The following is a 25220-nucleotide window of genomic DNA, read 5'->3' as shown; positions in this document are numbered from 1 at the left end:
ACATCATGCAGATTGGAAACAGGTGACGGCGCTCGTTCGGCAGGTAGGAGTTGACGTCAGAAAGGATTTTGGTTCAGACACATCCTGAGGTGGAGGATCATTTTGGTCCACTTATCCTACATTCAATTAAGTCACATCAAGAGAAAAGATTTAAAGAAGACATCCAAGTAGTCCATAAGCTCTTTGTGGGTTAGACACCTGATGATATTGTGCCCGTTGAGACAATGTCTTACATTCCCTTGAGACATAAAGAGCTCCCTGTCCTCTCAGGATGGTTTCATTCTCAGTAAATGTTCTCTTTCCGAGAAAAGAGAAGGTCATTGAGAACAACCTGCTTCACACAATGCAGCATCTGTACACTTTCTTCTTTTGGATACAGAATGCTATGTTGAGTCACTGACAACAAATCAGAGGGCAGAAAAAATGTGTCAAGTTTCAGGCAGAGCTATTGTCTTCTGCCTTCATGCTCGTACAATCTGCAGCCACCTGGGTCTCCAAATATGAATCATTAGGGCAGTTTGTCAGTAAAAAACAATACTGTACATATACAGAAAGTCAACAGCAATAGTATCAGCAATAAAAAACAATTAACGTTTTTTGTGTTTATGATAATAGATGATGTAGAATAATAATAAAAAAAAAACTTAAAGGGACAGTTCACCCCAAAATCAAATATACATAGTTTCCTCTCACCTGCTTTTTATCCATCTGGATTGTTTTGGCGTGAGTTGCCGAGTTATGGAGATATCAGCCTCCTCTCAAATATAATGGAACTAGATGGCACTCATCATGACCCAGTTACTCAACATAATTCACAGAGTAGGAACTATTTTCTTTTCCAGTATCCAGACTCTACCACTCACACCAAAACTGTCCAGTTGGATAAACTGCACTACAAGAAAAAATATGAATCCTTGATTTTTGGGTGAACTGTCTCTTTAAATGCAACTATCTTCAGTGTTCTAATATCTTACCTAATCAACTACCAATTTGACTTTAAATATATGAGCCATTTTTTTTTTGCAAGATCCAAAGAAAGACTGAACATAAATATTTGGTTAATTTCCCCCACTTATGATTGGTCACCATGTTATAATGAAATAGAAATGGAACTGGCGATTTTACATTTCTTTAAACCCAACGTATCAGTATTTCTTTGGAATTTGAAACGTTTAAAACTGAGTGAGAAACCCGTGTCCATTCCTGTGTCGTTTAAAAGTCTGTAAAATGCCCGTATGTGTGTTTCAGTTTTTCTCAAACTCACTTGCAGACAAAAGATGAAGCAATGATTCTGCAGTCTTGCCACTGGTATTTCTCTCTCAGTCCACTCAATGGAGGCATGCGTGGGTGTATTCAATCCAATGTGAAAATGAAAAAAGTATTTCAAAAACTGCTTAAACATTCAGGATATCCACATGTAGAAAGGCATCAAAGAGTTTGGTCCAGCCTGAAGTCCTTTGTAGTTTAAAATACTCCAAACAGAGGATAAACAAGGTGAAAAGAGCAGGTTTAGAGAGAGGAGGAGCTCTGACTGTAGTGTCTCAGCAGCAGTTGGTCGTACTCAGCCTCGGAGGCCAGGGAGCTGCCATCAGAGCTCAGAGATGAGTCTCTAAACGGGGATGGAGGCGTCAGAGCCACCAGCTCCTCCATATCCTTGGCTCGCCTGCCGCTCACGCAAGTCCCCGCCAGGTGCTCGTAAATCTTACCTGCTGGTCGCTGGTTCTCGCAGAAGTTGGAGACGGCTGCCACCTCCGCGTATGTGGTGACCGTGGAGGGGGCCTGTCTGCTCCTGGGCGGCTGGTACGGTGGCGGGCAGGGGGCGGCTTCTGCGGGCGCAGGGGTGGTGGAGTTGGGGCTGACGGTGACTCCCCCCGGCAGCATCATGGTGTTCAGCTCACTGATGTTGGCGGTGAAACGGTTAACCACGCAGCTGATTTGGTCCATGATGGTGGTGCCCTGAGGTTGGCCAATCATCCCTATGCCGATGTCGCCCACTCCTATGACGCTAATGTCCCCGCCGTCCACCATGTTGTTGTCCCCGCCTTTTCTTCTGACCCCGGCAGAGTGCTCAGGTACGTAGGTGGGTAAAGCTTGTGCTTCCTCTCCGTCCTCTCCTCCCTGGAAGCTCATGGCCTTCGCTGCATGCTGGCTGACTGTGGGCAGGGGCGACTGAGAGGGGGAGCAGGCGAAGGGCTGAGACGCCTGTGGTTCTTCAAACTGCTCTGTGACGCTGGCGTCCGCAGGCGAATCTCCGTCTTTAGAGAAGGGCTTGATGATGGCCGTCTGGTTCACCTCCACTGCTTCCTTTTTCTTGACGTGGAACGACATCCTCTTCCACAGGTTTGGTCTGTAGCTGCGCTCATTCTGAGTCCATGTCACCGATTTCCCATTGGAACTAGAAAACATATAAAAGACAGAGACATCGGTTGAGAACAGATAATCACATCTACTGTGTGATTATTACCATCATTTGAGTAAATCATGAATATTCATGTTCTACGTCTTCTAGTCAGAATTTCTACCATCCCCCATTCTATCTTTTGTGCTCTGTGTAATCTCACATCTCCCCTCCATTTTCTTTTCTCTTCCCTAGAAAGAGAAATCCTTAAAGGCAGAGAGTCTCCTCTGGGAGTATTTAACCCAAATGAGGTTGCCTTTTCGCAGCTCAGGGACCAGTTTTTCCCCCTGGTGTATCCAACCTGTTGTGCTGGATTGAAGCTCTGATTTATTAGAGACAGATTGAGAAGGCATCGTGAAATGTCTCAGCAGAGTCATCATCTCTATACGCTGAATATTAAAACCAAGGGCAAGCCAGACACTCCAAACAAGAAAAAGTATCAAGTTGGCTTTTTTAATGATTGCCCTTTTTATGATTTTTATGATTAGATTTCCTAACAATAAGCCAAGCAGGTTGATTCTTTACTATTAGACCTGGTCATGGCTGCCCTGTCTCTACCTGCCTGCAGCTTTCTTTATCCTAACAGAGTCCTTCCATAAGGTAAAATGTGGAGTGATTGCAATGCAAACCATAATTGTGCTGATTGGTGTTTTTATGACAAAAATCTGCACAAAAGGAGGCCAAATTGTTGTTGGATTGATATGCCAAAGTATAGCATAACCCTAACCCCTCTGACCAAGGCTCACTGGTTTTCCCTCGCACTAAGAACAAAAGGTGATTTCACCATTGAAGTGGCGGCTGTGACACCGTGGAACACTCTCGCTCCAGACTTATGCTCTGCTGTCTCTGTTGACACCTTTAAAAAGCAGCTGAAGACTTCTTTATTTAAAGTGCCTGATTATTCCGCCTGATGCTGTGAAGTGTTTGTAATTTTGTAGGATTTTAAGTTCTGTTGCTGCTGGTTTAATTGTTTTTGCTGTTTTTATCGTCTTCCTTTTTGGCGTTTTTGACTCTTCATGAATCACTTTGTGTCTTTGCTCTGTGAAAGCACCTACTTAATTAGAACCACTTTAATGAAATGTTCTCTTAAGAGGTCCCGTTATTCAACTGGGCACAGGTGTTTTAAATACTGAGGTGTTAATTTATTCATAGTTTAATACCCACTGAATTCGCCTCACATACCTGATGTTGTCCTGCGCTGACCCGCGTCGTCGAAATAAGTTGGCCATGCTGCTGGAGGGTTTTCCAGACTTGGCAGCTTTCTTAGCATCGCCCACGTGCATGCGCACCACCGTAGATGTTGTGAAAGCACTCCGGACATTTTTCTCAGGCTTGGCCAGCATGATGTACACCTTGCCATGGAAATGAACACCAAAAATACTTGTTAGCATAAAAAGATGCAAAAACTGACACCAAAAAAAGAAGTCAGGAAATTCTTTGAATTTGAGAGTATGTGTTTCCATTTCTTACCTTTGGGACAAACATGCAGCAGAGAGCCACTGTGGCACTGAGGCTGACACTAAAGCACATGGTTATGATCTTGTAGTTGGAGCCAAAGTAAATAGGAACAAAGGCCAGCCAGATGATACAGGTGGTGTACATGGTAAAGGCAATATACTTGGCCTCGTTAAAATTAGCTGGAACATTACGAGTCTGTAGGAGAAAAGGAAGAAAGTTGAAGTAGAAAAGTTACAGAAAAAGTCTGAGTGCAGAGAAAGAAAAGTATAAGAACAATGTAAGAAGTACCTTGAAGGCGTAAAAGGTGCAGCTAAGGATAAGAAGGCCATTGTAGCCCAGAGGCGCCACCACCCCCAGAGTGGTCAAGTTGCAGATCAGGTGTACCTCGCGGATACTGGGGTAGTCATAGATCACCTAAGAGGAGATAAAGGTCGCTGTGGCCATATAGATATGTAAATGAACATCCCCCATATTGTAAGACACACATACACGCACACATACCTGTGGTGGCTCTATGATAAGCAACGCCACAATAATCCCCAGCTGCAGCAGTATGAGTAGGAAGGCGATGACCAATTGTGCGCAGGCGGACATAAAGCGCGGTTTCTTGGTGCAGATCTTCTTCTTGCTGCCTGCCAGGATCCGTGCTATACGGTTGGTCTGGATCAAAAATAGATCAAATGGTAATGTTGGCTTCACTTAAATCAGCGGTGCATAATACCGCTCACTTGCACTGATTCATGACAATAATCCGCTTTTCAGTTCCCAGATCTTAAACATCAAACTCACAGCCCACACACAGATCCTCAACTTCTACCAAAACTCCCTTACAATTGGCCATCATCCAGTTTGTGCAGGTAGCTCCTGGCCGGATCCTTGGATGCACTTCTTTCTATGCTAAAAACCTCAAAAACACTGACAGTAGACATGTTTTCTGAGCAAATGTGGTTGAGGATGAGAAATGTACTGTAAAAATTAAGAACACCCTTGTGTCAGTGTTGATGATCCCACACTCTAATAAAACATCTGTTTTAAGTGATCTAATCTCATATGCATCATATCTACCAGGCTGACTCATAATAACAGCTGTATCTATTAGGGTGTCAATATCATCATCAGCCCTCTCCTCTGCCGAAGGCTCCAACACATACAATATACGCCTGCATACTGTGTGTTCCTCCTTACAATGTGCGTGATCTTCAACAGCTTCTTTCAGTCTATATTTGTACATTTGTTTTGTTGACTTCTGAACCTTTTATTCAAAGCATCTTGCTCCGAAACATCCTGTTTCACATGGAAGTGTGTCAAATCAGACCTTTAATCACTGACAGATGACTTTTTGCTTTGTGGAATAGTTATACCTCTGTGGCATTGTACAGTTTAATAGAAAAATCAGATAACAAAATGAGCCATGGGGCTTTGACTCAGTTTCAGAGGAAATGAAACGTAACACTGACTGGAGCTGTGTGTGCTTGTTCCTCTATCTGCTGGAAACAAAACAGAAAAGAGAGTACCTTGGTGACCAGAGCAGAGTAGCTCATGGCAGGGGACAGGCCAATTCCCAGCCGCTGGAGGTAGCAGTAGACTATGTGGGGCTTGGCAATAAGGCTGAAGGTGCACAGGTAGCCCAGACATATCCCGGCCAGGATGATGTAGCAGAGCTCACGGCTGGATGACTTGACCACAGGGGTGTCCCAAAATCTACAGAGAGGTCACATTATGTCAGATGGCTGAAGCAGTAAAGGGCACATTGATATAGAAAACACATAAATCAGAAGCTCACTGATTTCTTTTTGGGTTACTGTATAGTCATGAAATTTTATACTAGCATGATTATACTGTATATATTTTTATATTTAAATATATTTATATTTTGTATCTACCGTAAATTATCTGGGAAAGTAATCCTCTGTAATTTTTATGTATGTCTTTGTTTTTATTGCTTATTGTGTGTGCTTCATGTCATCATTTTTGGTTGCATTTAAATTATGTTAGCTTAGTTTTTATAACTTATTTTTTGTTATAGTCTGGTTTTCTGTATGTAAAAACTGACCACCTGTAGAATTCAAAACAAATCAACTAAATTCTTACATATCGCACCTTTAAGGAAGAGGAGGTACGTTGTGTAAGCCTGTTCTCTACCTCTCCTGACACATCCTTTTTTTTTTTATTAACTGGATTTTATTGTAGTTTAATGTGTGTAAAAAAAATATAAAATCAGACATAGATTTATGCCATTAACAACACGACAAATATTAGTAACTTTCAAGTTTTAAAAAAGCGAGCATGCATTTTAGTTATAAAAGTAAAAACACGGTGGGTCAAAACAAACCCTTGTCTTGGGTGGTCTTTATCCATAGGTACTGGTTAAAGGAGCACTATGTAGTTCTGGAGAAGAAATTCAAACTCAAAATTTTAATATTAACAATATCAATGAGGTAATAATACAAACTCAGAAATATGATTTCTTTCCTCAACTGAATAAACGAGCTGTTCTCAGAGGAAAATAAGGTCCCCAGAACACTGTTTGAGGGTAGAAAGATGGCAGGGTCCGCCACAAGTAAAACAATATGAAATTGTGTTGTCCTTTAAAGTCTTTAAAGAAAATGAAGAAAGCTTGTTTATTTTGTTTGTTTAGGCATAAAAAAAATCAGTCAATGAAGATCTTTCTCTTCTGATTAAAATTGTTTTGACCCACTGATTTTAACCATTTACGTAAACAACTTGTAAAGCTTTATGTAATTATTACTTGATGAAGACAGAGGTAACGAAGAGTGTCGCCATAAGGCCCAGGCAGGCGAAGACCACTGCAGCAATGGGCTCTGGATCCCCCCAACGCACATACTGCACCGGGATCGGCTCACAACCTGAGTGGATACAGAGAGACTGAGGGGATGACTAGACAGAAAAGTCCATGGAAAATTTGGATTTGTCTGCAAGAGTTATAGTGAAAGGATGTGTAATTGTGTGTTTGCATGGAACACTGTCATAACTTGACGTGGATGTGAAACTTCAGAGGGGATCAGAGGCCGATAAAACAGAGTAATAACAGGATAAACACACTAATGCTCTCCTACGGAGGATACAGTCTTTTTTGTTCGACTACAGAGAACAGAAATATTGTACGAGACAATAAGTGTTTACAAAAGGGCCTGAAAATGGTTTCAAGCTGGGGTTTTTTTTACAGACTTTGGAGTACATAAATCTGCCCTCAGCCAAATCCTGTATTCTGGCAACGATCTAAAGTCTCTAGATGTGTGTACAGTACATGAGTATTTGTGTGCAGTAGAGAGTGTGACTGTTTGTGGTGTGTTAGTTACGTGAGATGTAAGGGGATTTGGGGTGCGTGACCCAGATTGAACGCTCCTCTGGCCTGTGTGCAAATCTTGTAAAGTTACAGACACATAAATAAAGTGCGCTTACCAGTGAGGTCATCTGTGGGCCAGGAGCCAAGGACGCAGGCTCGACAAGTGTACTCATCAAACACAAACTCATTCTCCTTGCAGGGAGTGCAGGTCCAACAGCAGCTCACCTCTCCTTTACGGATCACCTTGAGACGCACACAGACACACACGCACACACACACTTGTAGGAATGGGTGGAAAGGTCTCAAAGCTCCAGTGGCACTTTTCTGTAGCTAATCTCACACTCTGACAGCCCTGCAGGGCAGGGAAATGAGAATTTCTTCACCGGGGGATCAAAAGAAGAAAAAAGAGGATGGATTGATAGAATAACTTTGAGAAGGTTCAATAAAGATAATATAAAAAGAGTGGCAGCATCATGGAGGGCAGTGTTCATACTGTCACTTGTAGAAAGTTCTGGGTTGAAATCTAAACTTTTGTCATTTTTTTTGCATGTTCGTATGGGGCTGCCCTGGGTGATTACAGTCTACTCTCACAGTCTGATGACACACAGGTCAGCAGATCTGTAAACTATATGTTGGATGGATGTAACGCAGATCGCCTCAAAGCCTCGTGTGCGAGATCAGGGTTCTGAATTCCCCACAAGCTGCCACATTACAGCGAGTCAGCGCAGAGTGTGTAGGAAGAGTTTAACGTTAGAGACTATTGGGATGATGAAGAGGAGGCAGGCTGCAGTGTTCGCCATGATTTGGATGGGCAGCGGGGAGCTACAAAAGCCCAGATGGGACATGATTAAAACTTGAACAAAGAGCCTCGCTGAGTCCCTGGTTGGGCACTTGACGATCTGATTGGAGCGATTTTTTTAGACTGCAAACCTGAGGCACTGAGTTGAGGCTGGTGTGTGGGTCTTGCTTGACAGTCTAGAGTAAAACTATGACATACTGTATTCTCTGGTCTACAGTGAGGCATGAGTGTATGAAAATGTGTCTTTCTGTGGTGCGTACTTTGATCTGTGCCTTCTGGCAGGGCTCAGAGCAGACGGACTGGATGACCTCACTGTTGTTACTCCAGATTTCCTCATCGTTCATCTTCAGGCCACCCTGGTCCCAGCTCCCCACGTGGATGTAAGCGTACTCATCCTCGCCTATGTGCTTGAAGTTCATGATCTCATACCTGAGGTGAAATAGCATATGCATACATTTAGAAGTTCTTTCCACTTCTCTTCGCTTTCCCTCCTTCTTTCCTTTGTTCCTGCATTATCCATTACCTGCCAGGTGAGTCTCCATTCTGGTCAAAGAGGATGGCCTCCCCAGACACGCCTGTAAAGTTGGTTTTCATCAGGAATTCCAGCAGCTGGCGCCCATCAATGGGTCGCATGGCTTCACACAAACCCTGGCACCAAGGGAAGAAGCAAACACTGTCAATACTGTAATTGTTTATAAAGTTGCTTCTGTTTGATTGTGAAAGCAAACTGTTAAATATTGTACCTTATATCCTGGACACAGAGATTCCTGCATGGCGTGCAGGCCGTAAGCCATGGAGTAGATGGCATTTATGACAAAACCCATCTTAGTGTCTTGGGCATAATGGAGGCGCAGAGATTCTCTCCCTGTGGGGAACAGAGACCTGCTCATAAGGAGAAACCCAATCCGTGTATAACCATGATAAGTGTCTGAGGAGGTGTGTGGAAGAGGGTTTCTGTGTCGTACTAACAGGTGCAGGTGCGGTTGTACGTGCTGCTCTCCTGCGGGTGTCCCCTCAACCTGCACTGGAAGCGATGCTGCCAGAACTCGGGGAACCAGGGGTTCCTCAGGTTGGCGTCAGGCTTCAAGTTCAGGTAATAATCGTCAAACCAGGTCACATATGCCGACTTTAGCTTTATAGTGATCCCACCAGCCGCCTCCCTCTGGTAGCCATCAGTCACATCGTACCTGTCGGCCCAGCCGTCACTGAACAGGAGGAGGAGAAGGGGAGACACAGATAAAGGTATGTCAGGTTGTTAGAGTAAGGATCAGTCCCAATGAGACCCAATGATTTTTTTTATTTTACGTGATTTTTTTCTTTGTTGTTTCATTGCTTTATTCTTCTTTTTTTAAATAGATTTTTTGTTAAGCATCATTGCAACATTACAATAAACAATTGCTTAAAAAATATTTTATAAAGCATTTCATTGTTTGTTTAGAGCTAAATAACTATTAACTAAAGTTTACTCACCTATAGATTTACTATTTAGTAATGATGTTATTATTAAGTGTTTGAGTCTTGATTTTTCTTTATTGATTTATTGTGTCTTTTTTGTATTGATTTTTTTTGTTTTCTTTAAGGCTATTGTTTAAATCAGCACAGCTCTAGCTTTCTAATCCTTACACAGAAACCATGCAGTATATACTGTATATAGTACACTTTTTACAGTTGAAGCATCTGAACTGCTGCTCTATGTTGCAAACCATAACAGGATATTATGGAGTAAAACTGCCAAAATTGGAAATAAATAAATAAATAGCCTAAAAAAAATTAACGAATATGCACTTAAATGCACCAAAAATAATGTTGAAAATAAATGTAGAAGAAATACATTGAATATGACTTAAATGTATATTGTTTTACTTTAATTTGACTCTGTATTTATTTATCTTAGTACTATTTATTTACTTTTTCATTGTATTGATTAATTTATTCATTTTGAAATGTATTAATCCCTAGTCCTCCACAGGATATGACTGTTGCCTAAGCAATACTTGTGGAAAACTCCTTTTGTCTGTTATCTGTAAAGAACAACAGACAGTAGGATTAAAAGGCACAGTTTTTATTGACCTTTACAAGGGAGACATCACTTTAACATTGTTAACACCAGAGAACTTTGAAGCATTCAGAACTCTGTTCAGAACCAGCAGGTGAGCTAATGGGGAACAGCATGCTTTGTAACACATTTGCAGATTTCTTTAACTGTTAACACAGGCTGGAAATCTAGCATGCATGGCAGAGGTGGTGGGTAGAGACATGATTAGGATTATGGTTTGACGGGGAAGAATAGTTAACCAAAACAATGATTGCACACATTCTACATTTAGCCATGGAGCAGGTTCACAATTACAGCCGATGAAACTGGTTTCACCAACAGGAGGATAACAAGGTGGCTGACAACCTCAAATAGTCCAGCTCTGCAGTCCAAGAAGCAAATGTTACCGTAACACCTAATATAAGCTCGGATTAAAAAAACATTTGAGACGAACTATTTCAGAAATCAAGGTTTTAACTACAGGATTGAGGTTAGAACAGATTACTCTGTACAGTTTATAATGGTTATATAAAGTCAAATAAGACCCACCATGATTGCAGTTTTAATAAACTGCTGTAAAAAAAACTGCAGTTGGTTATGACTACATTTCGTACCACCGTTTCACAGATTGAAGGAGACAGGCGGTGCCTCGCAAAATGAACCTAATGACTGCTCTGCAGAGACTTACAGTAAAATAAAATATTTATCATGATGACTCAGATGCACCAACACAAGACTCACGGGGTGATGAAAATAGAAAGTATTTGCTCACAAATCTAAGTTGGAGAATTGTGAAGTGATTTTTTTCAAAATGGCGTTCATGAGCAAAGATAAACCGCCAGGGATCAAAGGTGGACTGTGCTGGGAGGACTTGGCTAGCTGGGATAGAGAGGCTTGTTATCATTGCCTTGTCATTCTGAGTTGTATGCTTTGTTTGTATGTGCTGCTTCCATGGTCACGTAATTTCGTTTATAAAGTTTGAGTCTGTCTGATGATTAATTAGATCTCTGTAGGCTCATTATCTGTGAAGTCCATTGAGACGCGCTGGTAATGAAGAGCGTATTGATTTACTTTAACAACTTTAGGAGCAAATATCTCAGTGCAGATACAAGCCCTGCAGTGTAGAAACATACTGCTGTTATGAACCAATCTGTTATCTTATTACCAATTCTGATTTTCAGAGCATATATCGATTTGTAACTTGGAAATGTAACACAAATTATTAATCATTTGCTCAGTTTTTTTAGTGAACACTCTCTGACTATAAGTACAAAAAGATATGTGATGCTCCATAATCTTTAAACACCAGACAAACACCAGCAGACTGCGGCGTCTGCAGACACATCAGATCTGCCATTTGTTCAGAAACCTTGTGGGCTAAGACTCGATAAACTATTTCATCAGTGAGCTCTTTGAAAAGGTTTTTACTCCGTCTATTATTATCATCTTTCCCTCTGGACACTTGTCTACAAACCACAAAGACAGACAGGGTTGATTACACCTCCACACATGTGCATATATGTAAACAAGTACACCTCACTGACACAAAAAAAGCACTCTTGTCTTTCTAACCGACAAAAAAAGCAAGAGAAGTCATTTTTGAAAACTTCGCTAACCGAGCCGGAGTTACACAACAGTTGTGTGGGTGGATTTTTTTTTATGATGCCTGGTTCTCTGGGTGAGGTAGGAGATCATTTCATAACACATCCTTAGAGAAGCGAGCACAGAAATTGTGCACTGGCATAAAAAAGACAGGAATGGATATGAAAAGCATGCAGGGCTTTGACTCTGGATAGTTTGAATCACTCTTGAACGAGAGCTCTGAAACCCACACAACGACCTGGGAGGGCAATATGCTGCATGGAGCGTGTTGCTGCACCACCTACAAGCCTGAAGAAACACACAAGTGTGCGCTTCACACACACAGACACACAGACACACACACACACATATTTTGCTTTCTTTTTTTCATGAAACACAACACTGCTGAACTTATGGAACCAGGTCTTCTCTGAGTGGACACTTGTGAACTCTAGTGGTATAAACTTGAGGCTGGAAAGGAGTCCATTTCTAAAATTAATTCAAACAAGACGTGGAAAAAAAGTGAAACAGCTGTCAGAACGGACCGGAGGAGAAACACTCCTCCTCCTTTCTACCCAAGCAACCTTGGTTGCTGTGTTTTTTGCCAATGCAGTTCGTCAAATACTGACGTTGTTTTGTCATGCCCGTCGACATCTCTGGTCTATGAGACTGCCAGAAAGCCTTTCTAACGCATGGTTCTGAAATAACCGCAGTTTTGTTACGTTTATGCACCAAAATTACTTGGTTAGGAAAAGATCATGGTTTGAGAAAATTGACGTATGTTAGGTTAGTATAAGTCTCTCTGTAGATCATATCACTCCGGTTCTTCAGCAGCTTCTGTGGTTCTCTGTTAGATATCGTATTGATTATAAAATTCTGCGCCTCACCTTTAAGGCCGTCCATGACCTAGCTCCTCTGTATCTTTCTGAACTCCTACATATATACACACCTTCCTCTCAGATCCTATTCTGCTATTCAACTCACTACACCATCTGCACGCTTGACTAACATGGGTCTCGGGTCTTGTAAGGTGTCCTTGAATGATTTGAAAGGCGCCTCTAAATAAAATGTACTATTATTATTCATAAAGTTAACACCTAATGTTACGTTACGTACGTGACGCAAGTTAAGTATGTATGTAAGTTACCATAAGTCAATGTTTACTTTTGGTATCACATGCAAGGGATGCTAACAGCCATCTCCTGGGTGAAAGTCTTGAAAGTTCATTTGACCCATCCTTCACCCCCGGCCTCCTTTTCCCTTTGCAGACTTTGTTGTTCTTTATACTACATCACCAGCTCCGAGTTGCTCTAGAGGGGCCTATAGTTGAGTTGATAGCATTGCGAGTCTCACACAGGCAGTAATTAGTGCCTTGTGCGTCTGTATGAGACGCAGAGACAAAATGTCAGCATTCGACAACCTGGGAATGTGAACAGTCTGTTCTGGCTTAGTCAGTTGCACCAACAAGCACGAATAGCAGTATTGTGGGTGGGAAGCCAGTGGGGGATCTTCAGAAACTCCAAGTTGTTGGTTGAAGCACCTTGTGTGAAGGGAATGCCATGCCACCCCTAAGGACAACAAGGAGGGGCGGCAGTGACGAGGACTGAGGAGGAGTGGGCCGATGTAATTATGAAGGACAAAGGACTAAAAGTTAGACTAAACTAACCCAATAAAACATCAGTGGAAACTATTTAGAATAAAATCAGCTGATTAATAAATAGGATGAATAAGAGTGAAGTGTAACACAATGCTACTCCACTTCTTCTCTTAACCTTCCCTGCTATGTAGATCTACTGCCTCGAACTGTTAGAAAACCTCCTACAAGTAAGTTTGTAATACTGAAAGCATTGTAGCCAAAGCCCACACCAACATTTAATAAACGGATAAAACCCTAATTAAAATATTTTCTCTGATTAAAATCTTTTCTACTTGGACATGAAAGACTTGATTTATTATGTGTGCAAACAACTTTTAAATTACCCGTGCTCATGTTTATTTCAGTGCGAGAAGACTTTTGTTGCAATAAGCAAGGAATGAGTGGCACCGAGTGATGAAGAGTGACAGGAAGGATTTTGAAGGTTTTAGTTAAGCACAGTGTCGATTAGATCTGCATATTGTTCACCATTAACTGATAACCATAATTTAGTGTGTTAGCATGCTTACATTAGCTTATAAGCACTAAACCGAAAGTACAGCTAAGGGTTGATGGGAATGTCATTAGCGTGGCACATATTTTGACATAAACCAGCAGCAATTGAGTACAGAGGAGATCTAAGCTGTTATCCACAGTATGTTATTTCCTGATTAAAAGCTTAAGTGGAAGCCACAGAAACATCATAATCTGATAAAAAGGTGAAAAAGTGAACAAACTACATGACTGCAAGTCTCTGATGGAAAGTTGAGTGAATGCAAACTTTATTACAATTCATCTTGAATGACTGAGCGAGCCAAATGTAATGCCAATCAGTCTAATAGTTTGGAAAACATTTCACTCAGAACCAGTGAGTACTGGATTAAAAGCGAGGGCTCGCTGATGTTAGTAGGATTCATCCTTTGGGAAATATGAATGTCTCTACATTATTTCAAGGCAATCCACCAAATGTGGAGGCTTATGGAGACGCACCTGTCTTGTGTGAACAGATTGAAAATCTGCATTTGTGAATATCTTCTTAACATGTACAACATTTGAGCAGCATTTGAGAAGCCAGTTTGAAGATGGGATTTGTGGATCTCAGTTCTGTGCTTGAGGATTACACACACAGAGTTTGACAAACTTCTTGCCCGTCTGAACAAAAATCCACTTGTATCACTCAACCTTTTTTCGGAGAGCATGTGATTGCCTGCTGATGATGTCATTTCAGCATTTTTATTTTTTTTGTATTTGTATTCGTGGAAGGTGTTTTATATTTACAGATTACACATTTATACACAGATTGTCCATCTGTTCATACAAACAATATTCAGACAAATCCATCACCATAAAGGCTTATGGTGGCTTGGATACAAACAGTTCAAAATCGGCTTAAGCAGTGCTGGCAACAAAACAAATAAAAGACAACAAAACAAAACAGCTCCTCTCGGCCTCTCTCTTTCTATAAATGGAACCCAGGCACGCGCTGTGCATGTACACAACCCTGGCGATAAATCCTCCAGGCCGACATGAAAAGGATAAGGTCAGGTAAGGTAACTAACGAGAATAACAAGAAAAAAGGTGATGAAGCCAACAAAGTGAGGTCAAAAACATGACGTTGAAGGAGGACGGAATATCTTAACATATTCAATATAATCTTTAAAGGTGAGCATACTACAGCGCACAACTGCCTGGGGGCTCTGTGGTAACATGGATTATAGAGCGTGGTGTTTTGCAATATGTAGTTCAAGGTTATTTTATGTTTCCAGCTGTCAGATTTGAGCGACAGCCTACATATGTGGCTCCTAATGAGGAAAGGCATTTATAGAACACCAGGGACGAGAGCGAGCCAGAGAGCTAAACCTTAAAATAAAACATGTTATTCTTGGAGAGAGTGAAGCCTCCTGCTAAATCAACCCCCTCTTTCCCACTTATTTCTTTAAAAAAAAAAACAATGTATTGTGTACTTTGTCTCTTACACAACATGCCCAATCTCTAGTTAAGTCTAGTTTTTAAAATGTGTGATCTTCCGCAATGTTTTATTTTCAAGGATGGATTCAGATGCTGCATATTTAATCACAATGGAAACCAACATTGCTTTATCTTTTCATTTGTCTGTTAAGTTGGCTACCACCTATACCTCCTTATTTCACAGGCTGTTGTTTACTGTTGCAACAGTGACAATGACAACATTGTACTATTTAATATTGTTTTATGATTAATTTACTGTATTTCTCTATAGGAATCTTCTGAGTGTGGGAGGAGTGTGGCTTGCATTGTGCTGGCATCTGTACACAACATGACATTCATATAAATATTTGTTTTATAGAGAACATAGGCTGTTTTCCAAGTTAAGAGCAAGCAAGCAAGACAGCTGAAAGGGACACGCCTCTAATTACTGATCGTACTGTGCCATAACAGCGCCAAAAGATGCGCTATTCAGCAGAACTGAAAGCAATACAGGTGGGGAAGTAATGATATACAGTAAGAAAAGACAGCGTGTGCAACAGTGGGCAGTGTACACGCCTATGCAGCTGATCTGCTGTTAACAAGGCATATAATTTATGTAGTTAGAGTAGCCCTCATGTCAGTACTGCAACATCAAGACAGACTAAAACAATATATTTTTATACAAAGACAGGACTTTATATTTGCCAAATTTCCGAGAAGGGACAGATAATTAAGTCTGTCATAGACAGCGTTTGACAAAATGTTTATAAAGTCTCCATCAACTCGACGAAACTGTGACTTTTTTAAGAGAATCCAGGGCCGATTTCCCCCCACCTCAAATCACTGAAAGACAGAAATCTGATCTCAATGAGGATGACAAGAATGCATCAAAAATACCAGGTGTAAATGCAAAGGCAGGATTAGTTCACTTTTTTATCCGAATAACATATTCGGATAGAGATCCCATTTAAATACCAGGTATAAAAACATCCTGCTGCTCCAATAAATCATCTGCATGAAGGATCCTTGTTTGGATTAGCAAATAAAAACAGAGCAGAATTCTTAATAATAGCAACAAGTGAATCAGTACAGACCAAATGTACCGAGTACATCCAATTTTAAGAAATCTACACCTTGAGTCATGAATAATATACAAAGAAGTCCATTAGAAATACCTTAGCTTTCCTAGACCACCATGAAGTTGATGGATGCGATGTGGATGACAACAAGGATGATGATGAGAGGACAAACATGGCGCCAGTGACAACAAACACATCGTGTCTGATGATTCCGGACTGCTAAAGAGAGTCTGGATTGGAAATGAATGCACAATACAAGTATATGAGTAAGCAATGCATCATAAATTCGTCACACCGTCAATCCAGCACTCACCTTCCAACTAGCAGAAACTCTCCCACCAGACGTTGCCGCCTCATGGCCATCAGTATGCCTCGGACCGTCATGCCCTCGCAGAAGCAGGCCACCACCCTGGCCTTGGGCAGGTGGCCTCGTAGCTTCTGCAACAGCTTATCAAAGTTATGCTCGCCTGCGTTGCTGTAGATCTTGTCAGAGTGGGCGATGCAGATTCCCTCCTTTGCTGCCATGTCTTTGAATGCCTCCATACCACTCTCGCCATAGTTACCTACGGAGGGGGAAATGGGTTGTTATCTCATTAAAGTTAACAAACCAAACTGATTAGACTTTTCTTCACCTCACAAAGCAGTTTAAATGTGTAGACAATCAAATACACTGCTGTAATGGCAGGTTGTGGGCAATTACATACACTGGTTCAATGCTGGCACAACACTTGAGGATCGGGTGATTTGATCCCCGTTAAGGGAGCTGTCGGGGGGTAGACTTGCCTGTTTTTGCAGGAAATGAGGTCACCTACTTTCTGTACTCTCTCACTCTTGGCATGACACTGTTTGAGGCATCCTTTTCACTACTACGTGAGAGTTTTCCTCCCATATGTGGTATGCCTCCTCGACTGGTAACATAGTATTTCAGTTTTGAAACGCTCTGTTTATGTTTGCATTTTAATTATAGTATTGTTTAATATTTCCGTCCTCTCTCTCTAACCCTCTTTGCCTTTTGTGCAGCCAACATTGTAAAAAAGAATTAGCCTGTTGCCTGCAGGTGTAGGCAAACTGTAATTGAAAGTAGACTGAGCATAACAGTGTTTCATAAGCAAGATCATAACCTCTGGAGCTACTGTTAGTCTTTGAAAGTGTATGTCTTTTACTGGGTCATTCACCTCGTCATTAGATTTATGTAAATGCCATGCAGAGTAACATGCGAGGTGCGCCTGCACCTGACAGATAAGGTGTTATAATTGCGGTGTTGGACTACCAAGGCAATATATTTGTATATATATATTGTATATATTGTATATATTGTGTAAATTCATAGAGATTAGAAACCCCAAAAGGGATCCAGGCAGAGAATCAGAAAAGCATATTAAATGTGGGGCAAATTTGCACAGATTGTTTGCTTTGTTTGGTTGTCTTAGCAAACCTGTACAGGGCTCTCTAGGTAGACTTGAACAGGTTCTGCGCTGACTTAATTATCTAAAAAAATTAATAAATAAGTCAAGTATGTGCATCTTTTAATACATAGAATAACAAATGTGCAGTCATCTTCATCCCACTGCCTGCTGGACTTTAAAAACACTAACGATTCTGCAATAAGAGCTCCCCATGACACGAGGTTTCATCCTGGAAAAGAACATTTAGCGTGCAAATGACATCCTCCTCTGCAACAGTTCGGTATTTTCATGGAAGGAACTGGAACCATCCAGTCAGGATTTAGCACTTATTCTTATCAAGAGGGATTTATTCCATAAACATATGGCCTCGAGCCACAAAGAGGTAAAAAAAAAGCAACAAAATGGATGGAACGGTATTGAATTTTCAGGCCGATGATAAGAATGATGCCAATACCATGTTTTGCTTTTTTTTGAATAAGTGGGATTAGTAATATATAATATGAGTTGGAGATCAGCCTTATCGCTGTTCTAGATTCAGTTGTGGTGACGTATAAAGAAAATTCAAATAAGGCATTTTTGCACAGCATCATGTGTTTCGTTTTGGGAAAAATATGTTCATTGCTTCCTAAAGTTATGGGTGATTTGACATAAGTATCTTAAAACTAAACAAAAAGTAAGTAATAAAATGGAAATCTGATCATGAGCGACTGCTGTAAGAATCTGATCTGGGGATAAACATCACTGAGATCAGTGGACAGAGTGTCCATGACACCCGGAATGTTCAAAGCCCATGACAGATGTTTCCTGGGAAGCTCTGCCAGCTTTGCCACCAGATTACAGAGAATATAATCAGAGCTAATTTCAATTACATTTCATATTTGTGTCATACATTTAATGTAGAGTATAGTTACAACTAAGATCAGAAGTTTGACAGGGAAGTGAATTTATGGCGGTTTTGAACTGCGCAGGTTTTCTTTGGCGTGTTTGCTGCAGCAGGGTGATACAGTACACGATTCAGCAGAGCTTTTTCCATGTCGATGGCAGGTCAGAATGTCAGAAAGTAAAACTCTGAAAGTAAGAACTGAAAGTAAGAACTGAGTCAGGCTCTGCCCACAATAATGCAGATGCAGATGTGTTTCTCATTTTCTGTCAGAAAATAAAGAGACTTTCACAAGCTTCACAGAGATACAATTTACAGTTGCACCAGTGTTTTTACACGACAACAGATGACACAGATGCAGAAGAGAATGACAGACTCACCCTCTGTGTGTATTGCGGACACGTAGCTCCAGCCGTATCTCTTGACAATGTCCACCATGGCTCTGGCCTGTTGCATATCTGATGGCACCACTCTCATGAAATATTTATACAGGCTCTGTGGGAAGAAATTTACATGTTCACATGATTGGCAGTCTACTTTGGATGTCTCTCTGTGACAGACGGTCTACCAGTCACACATGCATCCATAATTACCCCTATTATAAACCCTGTTACATTTAAAATCACTGCACATTGACTTCCAGAGGAATTTCAGAATAAGGGATGCTACAGATGTTTAAGTGTCCATTAGATAGCTAATCCATCAAAGTACACATCTGTTTGTATTGCTGCATAATCATCAGAGGATAATAAAGTTACAAGTTACTTTAAAAAGCCTACACTGCAACTTAAGTAAAAAGCAGTCATGAGCAGTCATTTTGATGTTATTTTTCTCTTACCTTGTCGCTGAGATCCATGCTCGTGGCTGAGTAAGCTATCTGTGGGATGTTGAAGAGCTGGAGGAGGTTTTGCACCTGGATGGCCACCGAGCTGGATCCCGGTCCGATCAGCCCCACGATGGGCTTCTTCCCCTGCATCAGTAAGCTCCCTGCCTCGGCAGTACACCTGCCCTGGCTCTCCTCCTCCTCGTTGGACACCAGTGTGTCCCGAATGAACTCAATACTCTGCTCCAGCGCCACCGCAGAGTGCCAGCATGAGTCCCTGGTGGAGAAAGATTGGTTGGGTTCATATTTGTTCAGGCAGGCAACATGGGAATAAGAGGAGGATAAATTGGAGTGGCCAACTGGATGCTTTTTAAGTACAGAGCCTGCGCCTCGTGCTTTTTAAAGAACCACTTGAGTAACACAATTTTTGGAGCAGCGAGAAGCCTGCAATCCAAAGTTCAGCCAAAGCTAATGTGAGAATTCAGCTGTCTGAGTCAGTCAAAGCAAGCTGGTATCTTTTTAGCACAAATTTGCCTTTCTATGCTCTTCTCGTTTCCTTGCTTAGCTGCAGGGGATAGATTATTACTCACGTTTGTTGCTAAATGGCACAACAGCAGCAACATGCAGCCTCGTCTTAGCTTCAGCTGGAGATTGAAATGACTTCTGTGGAAAACTGAATCTGTGGATTTTGTCCCTCTTTTATTACAGTGTGGGTGCGCTTGGAATAGATCACTTCACAGCCCTTATGGAGAGGAGGAATGATTGCGGCCATCAACTCTTTCAACTCACATATGGCACTCGAATACTGTAGAAGCTTCCGCTTAAAAAAGATCTGAACCTGTCCTTTGATTTTTAGGGTAATGTCGCCAACCATCCTCTGTCAGTAGGTCAGACAGCCCTGTTGTTGTGTCCTGTAGTTCGTAATAGGTTTACTGCAGGTTATTGTACCCAGACGGCTGCCTCTGTCTAGTGTAATTCACTGCATACGCTCTTCCATTTCTTCTCTAATGGCCTAATTCCTCCAGCCTCAGTTCTCCTGTTACCTACAGTCTCTCTACAAGTTTGTTTGCTCCTTCAACAGTTACTCTTTATAATACAGTACATGAGAATACTTGTCCATATAGAATGTTAGAACCAGATTAATAAATAATAAATTATTACTGTTGAATTTGAAAAACAAAATCCAGATGCAATGATGTCTGCATTAACAGCTGTTTTTTCTACTTTTCAACTCGGTCCTCCTTTAATGCTTCCAAATTGAATACAAGTGCATTGTATTATAACAGACCATGCCCCAGTGTATTGTTTTTAACATCACATTGTGTTAAAAACAGAATCCAGGCAAAATTTTCCTACATTTGTGATGATAACTAGGATGATGCCCAACAAATCGGCTAAATTGAGGCAGTTTTTCTGTCTGTTTGTGAGTCTTCTAGCTGGTTGGAGCCCTGCCTGTCTGAAGTCCTTGCATACTGTTTTAAAGGTATTGTCACACCCTGAGTGTTGTCTTTCTAGTCTCGGATGAGCCGCAGTTGGTTCTTTCGCATCAAGACTCTTCATTGTGTCAACAATCGCAAGCCAACAGTAAAGCTCGCTAACAATTTACTGCTGTATAAGAAGTGTTGTGATTGGTTTCTGACCTGATCTCGCAGCCCAGGCTGATATTCGGGAGGATATTGGGGTCTGCGTTGATTCGGTCCAGGGTGTGCATCATGGCCTCCACCCTCTGGATCCCATACTGCTCTCGCACCGCCCCACACTTTCGCTCATGGACCTGAGCAGAGTGTAACACACCTGGATTATTAACATTTACCTCAAATGTAGAAAATGACCACACACACACGCATAAACACACAGCCAGCATGTACCTTGTCTGCAGGTGGTTGATGATGCACAGAGAACAGAGCCCCTATAATGATGTCACCGGGGAGGTGTGCTAAAACCCTCCGCTCATTGTTCTGGGCGTTGACCCCGACCCCTTTCAGGCCCGGCCAGCTCAGATCGGCTCCCAGGAGCACACACACAGCCAGCAGCCTCACATACAATGTGTTCCTCCTCACACCTCCTGCCATCCTCTGTCCTCTCTTAGAGCTGGGGTTCAGATGGATGTGTTGAGTTTGGCATGGTGCTTTTGGGTCCAGGGGTCCTGAAGACAAGGACAGGGACAGGAAGTCAACGAAGGCTTTCCAGCATGAGACAAGTCAACATTTGTTTTTAAGGTGGACTGATGTTAGAAAAGCAACTTTGGTTATTCATTTTAAAAAAAAACACTGCTTATTTAAAACTTCTTCTTTTCACTTGGCTTCCTAAAATATCTAGTTGCTGTCCTTGGTGCTGAAAAGACGTTGGCAGCGTCGTTCAGTTTAGCTCAAACTGACACATTCAGCTTTTTGTTCAGGATGAGACACCAACAACTTCCATAAAACTCAATTATCTCAAGGCTCCGTTCATCCTTGCGCGCACCGCATTCTCAAACAACTTCATCCTACCTCTTCTCCGCCAGCAGCCCTGCAGATGCCATTCCTTCAGAGACCGTCCCCATCACACAGGAGCAACAAGAAGGGGAAAAAGCGCTGCCGGTTTTTCTGCTCAAGCTGGAGTCTGGCGCCTGGCTACAGCACACTGCAAATAGCAGCAGATAATATAGCCCGTTATTGGAACATGTTTGACTTACTGACGCACACGGCGGCCCCCCCCTCCATCCCTCCATCCCTCCTCCTCCTTCTTCTTCACCACCTCCTCCTCCTCCTCCTACTCCAAAAAGCAGTGGAAGGCATGGAGCATCAACAGTGACTAAACTGGTACTGTGGATACTGTGGAAAGCTGCGGGAGGCGAGCCAAGGAAGAAGTAAACAAATGTATAAGGAAAGTAGTAAAGGATACGAACGCGTAAAGTGGTGTTTGGTGTGGAGAGCGATGGCGCCAGTTCCTCTTCTGTGGCAACGATCAGTCAATCAGTCATTAATCAGACATCATTTAATTGGAAAGTTTGAGCTCACGGCACATTTAGTTCCAACTTCAAATGTGATAAAGGTAAAAGTAATGACTGTACAATCTGCTGGGCTCCATGCCTCCTGGCTTTTCATTAGAAGTTATTGCACTCTCTGTATTCAAAGAGACATGGTTATGGTTCTTTCAAGCTGGATGGAAAATGATAGTGCCCAGGACATTAAAGCAAAATGATCCTTTAACTCTTTCCCTCTCTTCGCTGAAGGTCAGAGTGAATCCAAACATTTTTCTCCCCTGCTTTCATGTGTTTCTTTCATGAGAACCATTTTTTAAAAATCAAAGTCATTTAAAGGTGCAATATGTAAGAGCTGGATCAGCTGTCGAATCCACACTCCACACAACCAGGGGGCAGAGTGGCTGCTAGCTCAGTTAGCCGTGCAGCTAGCAGTTCGGAGCACCAGGCGAGGGAGCTTTCGACCAGGACGGGCCGGGGATAGCTGGTTAGCATGCTAACTTCAGTAGATATCGCTGCACAAAGACGTCATGAAGTCAAAACTGTCATTTCATCACATTCTGTTGATTAAATTTTAGTTAATTTTCAAATGCTTTCTACTAAAATTTAAACATATTGCACCTTTAAACGTAAAACAAACAAAACAGAACCTCTGTTCTCAAGTGAAAACATCAATCTGAGGTAAATCATCAGGTTAGACACACATTTTTCACATTTTCACTAGTGTAAATGTAACTATTAGGTCAAACATGATTATGTGATTGGGTTGCTTCATATGCAGGGGTAAACTATAGATGGAATAACTGAATCTGAACATAAGAAAGCACAAAATCATCATCAGTGAGTCAATTAACTAACTATTGAGGTTATTACATTTAAGGGCAACTCCACCAATTTTACACATTAATGTGCGTTTACAGGTGTTTGAGAGTACAACTGCATATGTGAAGAAAGCTTCAGAGGCTCCAGAGGAAGCTGCATGTGATCTCATGAATTGCCTCCAGTGATGTTACTCAGCAACAAAGTTGCATTGTGGGTAATGGGTAAGGTGCCAGATATCTTTGGTTCTTCTGTATTGATTTTGAGCATTTGTTTTTAAACTGTCCTACAGTGTTATAGACGCCTATATTTCCCACAATGCAACTTGCAGCCACTGAGTGACATCACTGGAAGCAGTTTCTTAAATAACATACAGCTTCCTCTGGAGCCACAAAAGGCTTTATACTACGTTTTTCACATATGTGATACATATCTAAGACCTGTAAACACAGTTCGATGTGTACATTTGGTGCAGTGACCCTTTAAGAACAGGTTAGGAAAAGCAATAGGCACATCAGTGATTCAGTTCAGTCTATCAGGTGAAACATCCTGCTTTAACTTACATCATAGCTAAACCATATAGCACAAGAGCAAACATGTCGATCTGTGCTATCACGGTATAGTTAGTTTATCTAAGACAGATCAGGGAACATATGATACTTGGAAGTCACAGTAGTTCAGAAGGTGAATCCAGTGGTATCTGGTGTAAGACGAACAGAAGATCAGGGCTTTTAGCAGGCTCCAAACATCATTCATCAAGTCACAGGTAGCACAGCGAGGATGTTTTATGTGAGTGTTTTGCAGGGTAAGATGTGTGACGCATATCCACTAAACAAAAAAACAAAGATCTTTTCAGAGGTTGTTCAGAAAGTCTCATCCAATGGAGGTCAACCAGAACTGGTCTACGTGGGGTTTCATTACAGGAGCCAAGTGTATTAATTCCAGCCTGCAAAATTGTGGTTAGTTAGTTGCCTGGGGAGACAGAGAGAAGAAGAGAAGGAGGAGGTGAACTGTCATTTATTCAGACAGAATGATGTTGGAAGTAGTTGCATGGCGCCCTCTGGTGGAGACTCATCTGCTGTCATCGACTTAGAGTATTTGACAAATGATAACACACATTTCTCAATAGATTCACTTTTTAAAAACTCTTAACACTAAAAAAAAACCCTCACATTTTCTTGCCCTGTGAATATCACATGCAAACACATTCATAGTCCTCAGAGCCTTTGTCTTTCTGACTAAAGGTCAGGGTGCTCAGAGGTTTGTCTCAGGTGTTGAGAACCATGTGAGCCAGCAGCACTGAGAAAGCACAAAAGACATTTAAGTTTTCTTCTGAGAAAGCTCTGTACAAATGCATATGCACATACTCTTGCCTTGGGGAAATACTGACTTTTATTGTGCTCTGCTCTTCAGTTTGCACTCAGTAAATCCTTTGTTTGAGTTTACACTATAGGTCATGACAGAGACATACTGTGTTGTGTGGTCATATGACCACAAACAGTCATTTGATTAAAGGTATCACTAAAAATCAAAATGTGAGAGTTGAGATAGTTTTGTGAAATGTGCAATTGACATATCCTTTTGCATAAATATATATACTTTATTTAAAGCAATAATACATTTTGACAGGAGCTTATTTTTCCTTAGTTCATACCTGACTACATTATGTGTGAAGGTTAAAGGAAGAAGAATTTTTGTTGAAAACATAAAAAAATTAAGTAAAGTTATCAACAGAATTAGAGGAAATAACAGTTTTGACATTATGATTTCTGTGTATTGTGTTGCAGAGATATCTACTGAAGTTAGCATGCTAACCAGCTAGCCCCGGCCCGTCAACATTAAACACTTCCCAGGTTCTTCCGTGCTCCCAGTCTGGCTGCGTGGCTAATCGAACTTACTAGCTAACAGCAGCTATCGTTAGTTAGCTGTTACGCTTTGGCAGTTTATATTTAGATTAGTAGTGATTTTTCCTCAACATTCACATGCCACAAGATAAGGGGAGGCAGAAACAAATATATAATTATACTGATCATACACATAAACACACCAACATGTGACTTTTTAAATGCACGCCATACATACATACATACATA

General features: G+C 41.4%; 1 protein-coding gene across 1 annotated transcript; it reads right to left on the bottom strand.

Annotated features, from left to right (window-relative positions):
* Positions 1–1509: 1509 nt before the first annotated feature.
* grm5a (glutamate receptor, metabotropic 5a) lies at positions 1510–22048 on the bottom strand. The gene is made up of 18 exons (XM_073479647.1): positions 22021–22048; positions 21215–21492; positions 20987–21120; positions 19362–19623; positions 18904–19018; positions 16551–16800; positions 8932–9167; positions 8706–8827; positions 8486–8610; positions 8223–8391; positions 7280–7406; positions 6606–6723; positions 5371–5557; positions 4358–4516; positions 4145–4270; positions 3869–4051; positions 3581–3750; positions 1510–2395 (listed from the first exon to the last, which is right to left on the bottom strand). The coding sequence occupies exons 1-18, from the start codon at positions 22046–22048 to the stop codon at positions 1510–1512; spliced, it is 3675 nt and encodes a 1224-aa protein (XP_073335748.1).
* Between the last annotated feature and the right edge of the window lie 3172 nt (positions 22049–25220).

The sequence above is a fragment of the Pagrus major genome, chromosome 13 (genome assembly GCF_040436345.1).
Source record: "Pagrus major chromosome 13, Pma_NU_1.0".
In the NCBI taxonomy this organism is placed as follows: domain Eukaryota; kingdom Metazoa; phylum Chordata; class Actinopteri; order Spariformes; family Sparidae; genus Pagrus; species Pagrus major.
This window is presented reverse-complemented; position numbering and strand designations above follow the sequence as displayed.

What these genes read in the sequence shown, in the direction of transcription:
- grm5a (XM_073479647.1), bottom strand. Translation starts at nt 22,048, where the DNA reads ATGGAGGGGGGGGCCGCCGTGTGCGTCA. An exon ending in GGGGGCCGCCGTGTGCGTCA is followed by an intron (nt 21,493 to 22,020) that starts GTAAGTCAAACA and finishes CCTTGTCTTCAG; the next exon opens with GACCCCTGGACCCAAAAGCA. An exon ending in GAGTTTCTGCTAGTTGGAAG is followed by an intron (nt 9,168 to 16,550) that starts GTGAGTGCTGGA and finishes CCTCCTGTTCAG; the next exon opens with TGACGGCTGGGCCGACAGGT.